The sequence below is a fragment of the Phalangium opilio genome, unplaced genomic scaffold (assembly GCF_054372755.1).
Source record: "Phalangium opilio isolate 3A_F unplaced genomic scaffold, DU_Popi_V2 ptg000483l_1, whole genome shotgun sequence".
NCBI classification, from domain to species: domain Eukaryota; kingdom Metazoa; phylum Arthropoda; class Arachnida; order Opiliones; family Phalangiidae; genus Phalangium; species Phalangium opilio.
In genome coordinates this window covers 76374-88833 of record NW_028324236.1, presented here as the reverse complement: position 1 = coordinate 88833, position 12460 = coordinate 76374, and the positions used below count along the sequence as shown (strand labels likewise).

The window sequence follows — 12460 nt, the reverse complement described above, 5'->3', positions numbered from 1 at the left end:
GTATTTCAATTATGTCTGAGAGGTTGGTGATATAAGTATTTAAAGCCATATACAAGCGCTGCATAAGCATATAATTGAGAAAGTGTCATAGTTTTGTATTCTTTATACAGTAATTTTGTCGGATAGCCAAATGGTTTATGTAGGGATAAACGTAAAATTTTATTTAACAAGTCAATAAGCGGGCGTAAGATATAATAGTGTGTGTTTCCCCAGGCAATTATACCATAGTTAATGACTGATTGCACTAACGCGAAGTATACCATACGTAGTGTTTCAAACTGTAAGAATTTACTCAAAGTTAGGATAGTATACGATATATATATCGTAATTATCTCGTCATTGATTTTACATGAATGTCCCACTTGAGATGTTGATCTATATATAATCCAAGATATTTAGTTGATGTAACAAGGTAATATATATATGTGGATTCCCAGTTATCATCAACGAAAATCATTACCGTGTCATCCGCAAATGAGAATAGATGGTCTGCTATATTGGAATTGCAGAAATCATTGATATATATCAAAAAAAGTATTGGTCCCAGTATTGTTCCCTAGGGCACGCCATAGGATACCCTGGAGGAGTTACTAGTAACATTATTAAGGCGAACTATTTGTTTTCGATTTTCTAGATATCTATTAAATAATTCTAGGGGTAGGCCCCTGATACCTATTTTTTCTAATTTTTGTATCAATGGGTATGGGAGATGGTATCAAAGGCCTTTGCCAAGTCTAGGAATATCGCTAACACGTTTTTCTTACTTTCTAGAGATGTTGTTAGAATATCTGTTATTTCATAGAGAGGATCATTTGTGCTAAGACCATTTTGATAACCATATTGATTTTGGGAAGTAATATTGAATTTCAAAGTTTCAAAGTTTATTTGGCATAGTTTAGTACAAAAGCTCATGAGGAGGGACCAAGTCTTCAAGCGACTTATTGCCCTCCTTAAATTTCTTAAGATTAACGTCAATTGGACATCAAAATGAAATAAAGAACATTAAAAGAGAATAACCATAAAAAATATAAATTAAAATTAAAATAAAGTTTTGCAAATACATAAATATAGTTTAATATGTTTCGTAAAGCATGACTTTTTTACTTCGTTTAAAACGATTTATTGTTTTTCTTTAAATAAATCAATCAAAATCAGGAATAAATATATAAATAAAAAATAAATAAACAAATAGATCAAATATGGCTACACACTGCCATTAAGTATATGTATTTTAAGTTTTTAGCCACATCGTAGATGAGGCTCTTAGTTTGACCCGAGCCGTAGTAGTAGTAGTAGTAGTAGTAGTAGTAGTACATGTGGCCGGGGTTTTTCGCTTTCGTTATCGTTATTTTTTGGCTTAAAAGGAACTCCACATTACCACAGCCCACCCTTAGGGGTAACTGGGCTCGGTTAGAGATTTAATTTTAATTAAAAATTTTTTCGGATCGCAGCCGGGAATCGAACCCGGGTCGCCGGCGTAGTGGGCAAACATTCTACCCACTCAACCATAGAGACTTGATAGAAACCCCGAGTTTTTTATTATTTATTTTTATCTCTAAAATGTCGGGGTGTTGTGGGGTGGGGTACCTCTTAATCTGTGGGGTCGGATACTTATGAATTTGTATGTTTGGGGTTTTTATATTTATTTTATTTTTTTATTTATGTGCTAATTAAATAGATAACGATTTTCCCCGTTTCGTTCTCGTTCGGTAGCTATCGCCATCTATGTTATGATTGACTGGAACGTTTTGGCGGTTAATACAAATGTGGGTTTAGATAGAGCTAACATAGTGTTAAATGAGCGTAATGCGTTTGATCATTTTAGCATTGCTAAAGGTAATTCGAGGGTACTAAAATGGGTAATCACTATAATGAACTTGTATCTTTGGGGTCGAATACTTCTGAACTTGTATCTTTGGGGTCGAATACTTCTGAACTTGTATCTTTGGGGTCGGATACTTCTGAACTTGTACCTTTGGGGTCGGATACTTCTGAACTTGTACCTTTGGGGTCGGATACTTCTGAACTTGTACCTTTGGGGTCGGATACTTCTGAACTTGTATCTTTGGGGTCGGATACTTCTGAACTTGTATCTTTGGGGTCGAATACTTCTGAACTTGTATCTTTGGGGTCGAATACTTCTGAACTTGTATCTTTGGGGTCGGATACTTCTGAACTTGTACCTTTGGGGTCGGATACTTCTGAACTTGTATCTTTGGGGTCGGATACTTCTGAACTTGTACCTTTGGGGTCGGATACTTCTGAACTTGTACCTTTGGGGTCGGATACTTCTGAACTTGTATCTTTGGGGTCGGATACTTCTGAACTTGTATCTTTGGGGTCGGATACTTCTGAACTTGTATCTTTGGGGTCGGATACTTCTGAACTTGTATCTTTGGGGTCGGATACTTCTGAACTTGTATCTTTGGGGTCGGATACTTCTGAACTTGTATCTTTGGGGTCGGATACTTCTGAACTTGTATCTTTGGGGTCGGATACTTCTGAACTTGTATCTTTATCTTTGGGGAAGTCTTAAATACCCCACCAAAATTCATTAAAATGAAAGTTGTGAATTTTAATACTTAAAATAACCATTAATAACCTCTAAATTTTTTTAAAACTAAATGGAAAAATGGCATAGCTTGTTTTTGATTTTTCCCGCCTTCAACGAGCTGCATATATTGGGAAAAACATTTTTACCCATCCATCGAATGTCTCCTAGCTCAGGACTAGCAGGCACCGGCCCGGACTGCCCGAGGCTCCGCTCTGCCTAGACTGCCTCTACCTGTATTACGGCTTTTGGCAAGTTAATATGGGATTACACTCCCTTCTCTGCCTGTATTAGGGCTTTTGACAAGTTCTTTTGACAAGTTAACATGGGCTGACAGTACTATATATCTTTTGTTTTCGTTAGCTTTTCGCCAGAAAAAATTATAAAGAAAGTCGGGGCTTATCTGAAGGGAGATAAGGTTTGCTTCCGTTGGTATGTTAAAGGGAGGGTGAAGTGGAAAACAAGTGATTTTTTTATCGGTTTTTTCCACTAATTATGCATCTCGCGCCACGATTATCACGTTGCGCGCAAATTTTATCAAATCTCGCGATCAATTTCGTTCGGCATGGAGCGTGCCCTGAGAAGTTTCTTAACAAGAAGGCAGGAGGTTACGCCTGGTCTTATAATATGTAGAATAATCGATAAAATAAATCACGTGCTTTTCTATTTCACCCTCCCTTTAACCAATTCCGGTTTTTTATGTTGGACGTTTTCCCTTTGCTGCCTGTCTCTAAATCCTCTTCATTTCTGGACTGAAATTTCAATGCAGAGGTGTACATTTTTCAGTCACTGAGTATTTTTGTGTATAAAAACGAGAGTTAAGTTACACCGTAAAGTTTTTCTACCTTTTAAAGTGAAAGACTGGCACAGTATTTGGTTAATCTTTGAAGATTTCAAGTAGGATGTTTAACTTTTTCATTTGTTATATATCCCATATTCGAAAATAGTTCTTTGTGATAACTCATAAAGAAAAATGTCTGGTCGCAAAAAAAGGGACGATGTAGATGATGGTGAGAGTAGTATGGACGAGAAAGCTAGTGATAAAAAGGGGAGAGATACTGTGGATCCTGAGGTTCGAGCAAAATTAAATGCTAGGCGCAGAGAACTATATAAAATTAAGCGCGGAAAAGAGATAATTGCCGAAGCCGAGGGAGGGCAAGGCCTAGGAGCCAAAAAAATTGTGAACCCAGAGGTTAAAGCTAAGTTAAATGCCAGACGCAGAGAATTATATAAAATTAAGCGAGAAAAAGAGACAATTGCCAAAGCTGAGGGAGGGCAAGACCCCAAAAATCGAGAAAGTACTAGAACGAATATCGAGGGAGGGCAAAATGCAAAAAATAGAGAGAGGACTAGAATTTGTATGGCGGAGCGAAGTGCAAAAAATAGAGAGAGGACTAGAATTTGTATGGCGGAGCGAAGGGTAGAACCCGATTTCCGGGAAAAAGAGAAAGCCCACAAAATTGAAAGAAGGCAAGAGGAAGGAAATAGAAAAAGGTATGCAGCTTATATAGCTGAACGAAGGGAAGAACCTCTATTTCTTGAAAAGAAGAGAGCTAAGGTAGCGGAGCGAAGGAAAGACCCTGAATTTCGGGAAAAGGAGAGGGCCCGTATGGCGGAGCAAATGGAAGACCCTGAATTTCGGGAAAAGGAGAGGGCCCGTATGGCGAAGCAAAGGGAAGACCCTGAATTTCGGGAAAAGGAGAGGGCCCGTGTGGCGGAGCGAAGGGAAGACGCTGAATTTCGCGAGAAGGAGAGGGCCAGCATGGTGGAGAGAAGGGAAAACCCTGAATTTCGCGAGAAGGAGAGGGCCACCATGGCGGAGCGAAGGGAAGACCCTGAATTTCGCGAGAAGGAGAGGGCCAGCATGGTGGAGAGAAGGGAAGACCCTGAATTTCGCGAGAAGGAGAGGGCCAGCATGGTGGAGAGAAGGGAAGACCCTGAATTTCGCGAGAAGGAGAGGGCCAGCATGGTGGAGAGAAGGGAAGACCCTGAATTTCGCGAGAAGGAGAGGGCCAGCATGGTGGAGAGAAGGGAAGACCCTGAATTTCGCGAGAAGGAGAGGGCCAGCATGGTGGAGAGAAGGGAAGACCCTGAATTTCGCGAGAAGGAGAGGGCCAGCATGGTGGAGAGAAGGGAAGACCCTGAATTTCGCGAGAAGGAGAGGGCCAGCATGGTGGAGAGAAGGGAAGACCCTGAATTTCGCGAGAAGGAGAGGGCCAGCATGGTGGAGAGAAGGGAAGACCCTGAATTTCGCGAGAAGGAGAGGGCCAGCATGGTGGAGAGAAGGGAAGACCCTGAATTTCGGGAAAGGGAGGAGGACGATATGGCGAAACGAAGGGAAGACCCTAAATTTCGGGAAAAGGAAAGGGCCAATATGGCGGAACGAAGGGATGACCATGAATTTCGTCAGAATGAAAATTTCGCTACCTGCTTTAGGAGGGCTATTAAAAAGGATGACCCGTTATATCAAGAATTTTTATATTCTGAATCGATTAAAGACGTACCTACACACAAGTGCGAAATATGTTCTAGACTTTGTTTTAAGAACAGTTCGACCTCAATAAGTTTAGAAACTTTTCAGGCACGCGTCGGATTAATTACCAGTGTTTTAACTCCCTTAGTGGAATTGTGCATGCCTTGTCATGCAGCCGTATCTAAGGGGCTGGTTCCAAAATACAGCGCCGTTAATGGCTTTTTTTTCCCAGTCGTAAATGAGATTATTACAGGGTTATCTAATCTCGAGCAACGGCTTGTTAGCCCTAGAATTCCCTTCATTCAAATACGATCTCTTGGCTGTGATTCGCAAAAAGGGTTAAAGGGCACCGTTGTTAATGTTCCTTGTAACGTGGACACGTCCTGTTCCGTTTTACCAAGGCTGCCTGACAACACACATACAATACAAGTGAAATTAATGCGTCGCATGCAGTATAATAACCCATTTTTGTTTGAAACTGTGCGCCCTAAGCTTATTTTAGCCGCGCTTAAGGCTTTGCTGCAAGCACCACTTTATAAGAAACATTGCATCACTCTTTCGGAGGACCTCATGAACACGTTGGTGCAAGAAACGGTTGATTTCGTCGTAGACGAAATCGACAGAAATATTGCTCTAAGTGAAGCCGCACAAGTGAACGAGACTCCCTCAATCGAAGGTGATGGGCAAGTGGGCAAGAGTGTCAATGTACAGGTAATTGATAGTGACGAAGAATGGGTTGAGGAAAAGGAAGAAGAAAGCGTCAATTGTGGAGCCAGAGATTCGTTGCTATTATCAGCTGATGATTTATTGGACACTAATATCACTATAACCTTTGCACCAGGAGAAGGTAGCCGTCCCGTGTCTTTGCTATACGATGAAGATTGCGAAGAACTGTCCTTTCCTCGAATTTATGGAGGGCAGAAAAGGGACATTAAGGTCAAATGCAGCTATCAAGATATTGTAAAATGGGAATTGCTGTCTTCAGACAGAAGGTGCGCTAGCGACGTCACCAATCTATTTTTTAAATGGTTAAAGATTGAAACCATGAAAGTCAGTCAAGCAATTCAAATTTGTTTACGCAAAACTAAGTCTTCTGACGGCCGTGGACTAACAGCGGGGACACTGAGGTTGGAAGGTGGAATTGAATCGCTACTTCACCATGACGATGGTTTCAGAATACTGGAGCCCCTTCGCAACTCTCCCGCATTTTGGCAACGAAAATCGAGGGACCTTCTGGCCATGGTCAGACAACTCGGAATTCCAACGTTTTTCCTGACTGTAAGCGCGGCCGAAACCCGATGGCCTGAGTTAATAAATGCGTTGTTGGTAACTGCTGGAAAAAGGATAACGAATAACCAAGACATTGAAGCTATGGCTTTCAAAGATAAAGCCAAGTTGATTCAGGAGGACCCAATTACATGCGCGAGATATTTTGATTATAGATTTCAAGCATTATTAAAGTACCTCAGGAGCAAGGTTGGACCTCTGGGGCTAGTGGTGGACTATTATTATCGAGTTGAGTTTCAACATCGTGGGTCGCCTCATGTGCACAGTGTAATTTGGGTTTCCGGCGCTCCAAAATTAAAACCGGATGGTTCAAACACTGAAGAAGTCGAGACTTTTGTTGAGCGCTTCATTTCTTGCGCCAAATCAGAAAATGAAGATTTGGTCAACCTGGTTCCTCTTCAAACGCACAAACACACAAGAACGTGCAAGGTGAAACGGGGAGAAGAAACGATTTGTCGTTTTGGAATTCCCTGGCCTCCAATGCCGAGAACATATGTACACGATCCTATTTTAAGAAATTGGACAGAGGAGTACGGTCAACATATCGCATTGGAATATAAGAAAGTGGAGAAAGCCATAGCGGCTCTGACGACTGAAAATTCTCCTAAAACATTTGAAGAGTTTTTGCGGCCTCTTCAAATGTCGGAACGGGTCTATATTGATTGCGTTACGTTAAATCTTAAGAGAAAAACCATTCTCCTGAAGAGATCTCCTCTGGAAGTAAGAGTGAACGCCTACAACAAAGACATTCTTAGATTATGGAGAGCCAATATGGACATTCAATTTGTTCTCGATGCTTACGCGTGCATTATGTACGTCATCGCTTACATTGGAAAATCACAGCGTGGCATTTCCCAATTACTTATGGAAGCTATGAGAGCCGCTAGGCAGGCGGGCTCTACTGTTAAAGAAAGGCTTAAAGTTATCGCCAACAAGTTTCTCACTGGTCATGAAATTTCCGCCCAAGAAGCGGCGTACTTATGCCTGCAGATAACCGTGTCTAAGTCTAGTAGAGCTACCGTCTTTATCAACACAAATATGCCAGAGAAACGAGTTCATATTCTCAAGCCAAAGAGTCAGCTTGATGATTTGCCAGAAGATAGTACAGATATTTTTTCGGAAGGCCTAATTGATCGTTACCCTTTAAGGCCAGATGATATGGAATCAGTCTGTTTGGCTGAATTTTCAGCTTGGTATGAATTCAATAAGAAAAAAGGCCGAGGTCGGCAAGTTTCAAGTCTAAACGAGGATGAACGAGCTGATAGCGAGCCCGAATCTAATGTAGCTTCGGTTTGGATCGCTTTGAAGCATGGCCACGGGTTTGTACGCAAACGTACACAGGCTAAAGTCCTCCGATACAGGAATTACAGTATCGAGAAAGATACATTGGATTTCTACAGAGAGCAAATTCTTTTGTTCCAACCTTGGCGCGACGAGGCCACAGATGTTTTGGAAAAAGATTTCAAAGAAGTCTACGAAGCAAATCTGGAACTGATTTCGCGGAAAAGAAAAGAATTTGTAAATGAAACTGGTGAAGCCGACTTTGAAAGAGCGAGGGTAGAATTCCTCGATAGTGAAGCTCAAGTAGATTTGACTAATGTGCAACCAATACTGGAGCATCAAGATGAAAGAGATCGCCAATACACGATGGATGACCCAGAATTCGCCGTTCTGGCTTGCGTACGAGATGCTACGGCAGACATCGGACGGGAAATCCCCGATTGCCGTGTCCCAGATTACACAGTCGTGCAAACTGTTCGTATAGTAGAGGACAGTGAATATGCCAAAATGGTACAGGGTCTAAACGTAAAGCAGAGAGAAGTATTTGGCTACATTCTTGGGCATTTTAAAACTAAGCCCGACCAGTATCTCCGCCTATTTGTCACTGGAGGAGCCGGAGTAGGTAAAAGCGTTCTCATTAACGCCGTTTGCGAGGGCGTCACTAGGTACTTCCACAAACAACCTGGGGCTGACAACTCCAACATTATTGTCTTGAAGTGCGCTTTCACGGGAAAAGCCGGTTTTAACATTGGTGGAACCACTTTGCATACGGCTTTCTCGCTTCCAGTTAGCCAATACGGAGGGCCCATGTCGAGAATGGAATCAGAAACTCTGAACAAAATTAGGGTTGCCTGGAAGGATCTTAAACTGATAATTATTGACGAGATTTCAATGGCAGGAGTAGGGATACTCACGAAGGTCAATTCTAGGTGCCAAGAGGTTATGGGGTCACAAGAATCATTCGGTGGACTTTCAGTTTTGGTTGTTGGCGATTTTAACCAACTGAAACCAGTAGGCGATAGTTACGCGTTTCAAATTCCTAAAGCTCGTGACACCCCTTATGCTGGATTGCTAGATAATAATCCGCAATGGAAAGAATTTAAGGTTTTTTTCTTGAATGAGATCATGCGTCAGAAGGAAGACAAGGAATTCGCCATGGCTCTGAATCGAATGGCAATAGGAAAAATGGAAGTCAGTGACGTTTCACTAATCAAGAAACAGCAGGTGAATGTAAAAGGCGACCCTCCTCTCGACGCCATACATCTGTATGCTACGAACAAAGGCGCTGCAGATTTCAATGAGCTACGTCTCAATCAGTTCAATACTGAATTTTGCGATTCTTTGGCTTTCGATAACGTGAAAGGAGACTTTCAAGCGCTTGTGCGAAAAAATATCCTGGATAGAGCGAAACAACTGAAGCCCAGTTCCACTTACGGATTGAGTGAAAATATTCGCTTGCAAATCAGTGCTCGGTATATGGTTACCAACAACATTGACATTCAAGATGGAATTGTTAATGGAGCCACTGGTAGAATACGTCAAATTGACTACGGAGTGCGTCCAGATGGGGTTCGTGTTCCTATTAGAGTCTGGATTTCCTTTGACCACGAAAGGGTGGGTAAAGATATTAGAGCTAAAAGTGCCGCTTTGATTGTCGCTTCTAAGGCCGAGCCTTCGTGGACTCCCCTTGTAAAGACGGTGAGGTCATTCACGCTTCGACACTCGAATAAAAACGTCACTGTGTCTAGGAAACAATTTCCCTTACAAGTGGCAGAAGCAATAACCATTCATAAGAGTCAGGGTGATACCTACAAATGCGTGGTGGTTCATACCAACAAAAACCGAAAAATGCAAAGGTCAATGTTGTACGTTGCTTGTAGCCGAGCCACTTCCGCTCAGGGGCTTTATATCGATGGTGATTTTGTAGCACCCGAACCTCCAAAGGACAATGACGTTGTCAAAATAGAAATGGAGAGAATGGAAAGAGAAGCGCAGCTCTTTGTGCCCACATTGCTCTCACGACCAGTTATGTTTTTCCATAACCCCGAGTCTTTAAGGGGTCATTTGCAGGATGTCAGACGTGATGATTTCATTGTCAGTGCTGACTTGCTTTTGTTTGTGGAAATTCGAGCGAAAGAGCAAGATGATTTAAGCATAGCTCAATTCGAGAATTTTGGAGGAATTTTCTTGCCCGAGAACGCTCCCGAAAGAAGATCTTATGGATCGACGATTTATGGAAATAGTAAAGTGACTGAACAGGTTTTGGATTGTAAAGTCACTCATGGTCGGCTTCCAAATGGGCAGCCATCGCCCATAGCCCGTCTTGAACGGATTTGGCTCGATTGTAAATTGGGAGGAGAGAAAATAGCGATAGTACTGTTGTACAAATACCCTCAAGCCAGCTTGAAACTGGTGTTAGATGATTTGACTATGCTATTTTCTAAAAAATACGATCCGACCGTACCTACTTTGGTCGTTGGAGATTTTAATGTTGACTTTTTACTAAGGAAACAGGCATTGACAAAGTTCTTTTTGCCTTGGCAAATTGAACTTATGCCAGGATTAAAGAGCAAGGTTTCAACCAATAAAGGGAGTCAACTTGACTTGGCTTTTGGAAACCCGTTGTTAATCCAGAGATATAGGGCTGATTATAGAGAATCTACCTATTCATTTCACAAATCCGTTTGCATTTTTGAAAAGGCTTAAGGCGGCAGCCTTAGACAGTGCGTGGGAAACCTGTAATTGAATCAGAAATGACCTTCGAAAAACTAGGTCGAGATCACTCAGAGGGAGATAACATTTCCATTTGAATAAATACTTTATATTAACTGAATTTATTCAAATTGACTATGTTTTTCGGCCTTTGGAGAGTGTATAGGATCACTCAGAGGGAGGGAACATTTCCATTTGAATAAATTATTTAAACTGAATTTATTCAAATTGACTATGTTTTCTCGGCCTTTGGAGAGTGTATAAGATCACTCAGAGGGAGGGAACATTTCCATTTGAATAAATTATTTAAACTGAATTTATTCAAATTGACTATGTTTTCTCGGCCTTTGGAGAGTGTATAAGATCACTCAGAGGGAGGGAACATTTCCATTTGAATAAATTATTTAAACTGAATTTATTCAAATTGACTATGTTTTCTCGGCCTTTGGAGAGTGTATAAGATCACTCAGAGGGAGGGAACATTTCCATTTGAATAAATTATTTAAACTGAATTTATTCAAATTGACTATGTTTTCTCGGCCTTTGGAGAGTGTATAAGATCACTCAGAGGGAGGGAACATTTCCATTTGAATAAATTATTTAAACTGAATTTATTCAAATTGACTATGTTTTCTCGGCCTTTGGAGAGTGTATAAGATCACTCAGAGGGAGGGAACATTTCCATTTGAATAAATTATTTAAACTGAATTTATTCAAATTGACTATGTTTTCTCGGCCTTTGGAGAGTGTATAAGATCACTCAGAGGGAGGGAACATTTCCATTTGAATAAATTATTTAAACTGAATTTATTCAAATTGACTATGTTTTCTCGGCCTTTGGAGAGTGTATAAGATCACTCAGAGGGAGGGAACATTTCCATTTGAATAAATTATTTAAACTGAATTTATTCAAATTGACTATGTTTTCTCGGCCTTTGGAGAGTGTATAAGATCACTCAGAGGGAGGGAACATTTCCATTTGAATAAATTCTTTGTATAAACTGAATTTATTCAAATTTACTATGTTTTCTCGGCCTTTGGAGAGTGCTTAGATGACCGAGATCATTCAGATGGAAATAACATATACATTTAAAAAAATTTGTGTGACCACTCAAAATTATAAATTATTATCTACGATTTATAGGAAACTTATCGGATCCTTCAAGTATAGGAAGTAATTGGAAAAAATTAGACAAAGAGAAAAAAGCAGAAAGAAATTGGTGAAAAAAGTGAAGAAATTGAAACAAAATTATGTAGGAAATATGAAGAAATGCTTTTAACAAAGTCGATATTAATATAAAAATCGAATCACATTTCTTATTATTCATTTAAGCCTGGACCTAAAGATGCTTCTTGAGATAGAGGGGAAATTTATCGGAGGAAAGCAAGAGAGAAACGGAGATAGGAGTCATGATCCTACGCGAGGCCTGGAGATGTAGCTTCGAGGCAGGATGAACAACTTATTTATTTTTGGGGTACTGGCGCGTCGAGGTGCTATCCCCCCCAGTTTCGCCTACATTACTTTCAATTCCCTCTCTTTCGCGTCGTTCTTGCAAAGAACGCATGACTAGGCATATCAGTTATCACGATCGTACGCGAGACTAGGAGCTCTTTCGCGTTGTTACTCCTTATTCCAGGGTTTCCATTCACAAACGTTAGCGGAGAAAATGTCTTTGCAAAGTACAGGTATGATATAGCACTTTTTAATATTTAAAAAAAAAATTCCTTATTACTGTTTACATTATTTCCAAATTTCATAAGTATTTAAGAATAGAATTTTTGAAAATATGATTTACATAAATTAATTTGTATGACTATGATTTATTTGTATATTATATGTATGTAAATTAATTTGTATGACTATGATTTATTTGTATATTATATGTATGTAAATTAATTTGTATGACTATGATTTATTTGTATATTATGTATATTTGTATATTATATGTTTCACCAGATGATGAAATGTTATCAGTTGATGAAAAATCTGAAGTTGATGAAATATCTGATCACTTGGAAAAGCAGTTACTAGAGGAAGAGCCTCACCAACAACAACCCCCATCTGTGCCTCAGCCTCAACAACAACAACCCCCATCTCAGCCTCAACAACAACAACAACAACCCCCATCTCAGCCTCAGCCTCAACAACAACAACA

General features: G+C 40.3%; 1 protein-coding gene across 1 annotated transcript; it reads left to right on the top strand.

The window, feature by feature from the left end:
• The first annotated feature begins 3524 nt into the window (after positions 1 to 3524).
• On the top strand, positions 3525 to 10298 carry LOC149593863 (uncharacterized). The gene has a single exon (XM_089861643.1). The coding sequence runs from the start codon at positions 3525 to 3527 to the stop codon at positions 10296 to 10298; it is 6774 nt and encodes a 2257-aa protein (XP_089717769.1).
• The last annotated feature ends 2162 nt before the right edge of the window (positions 10299 to 12460 follow it).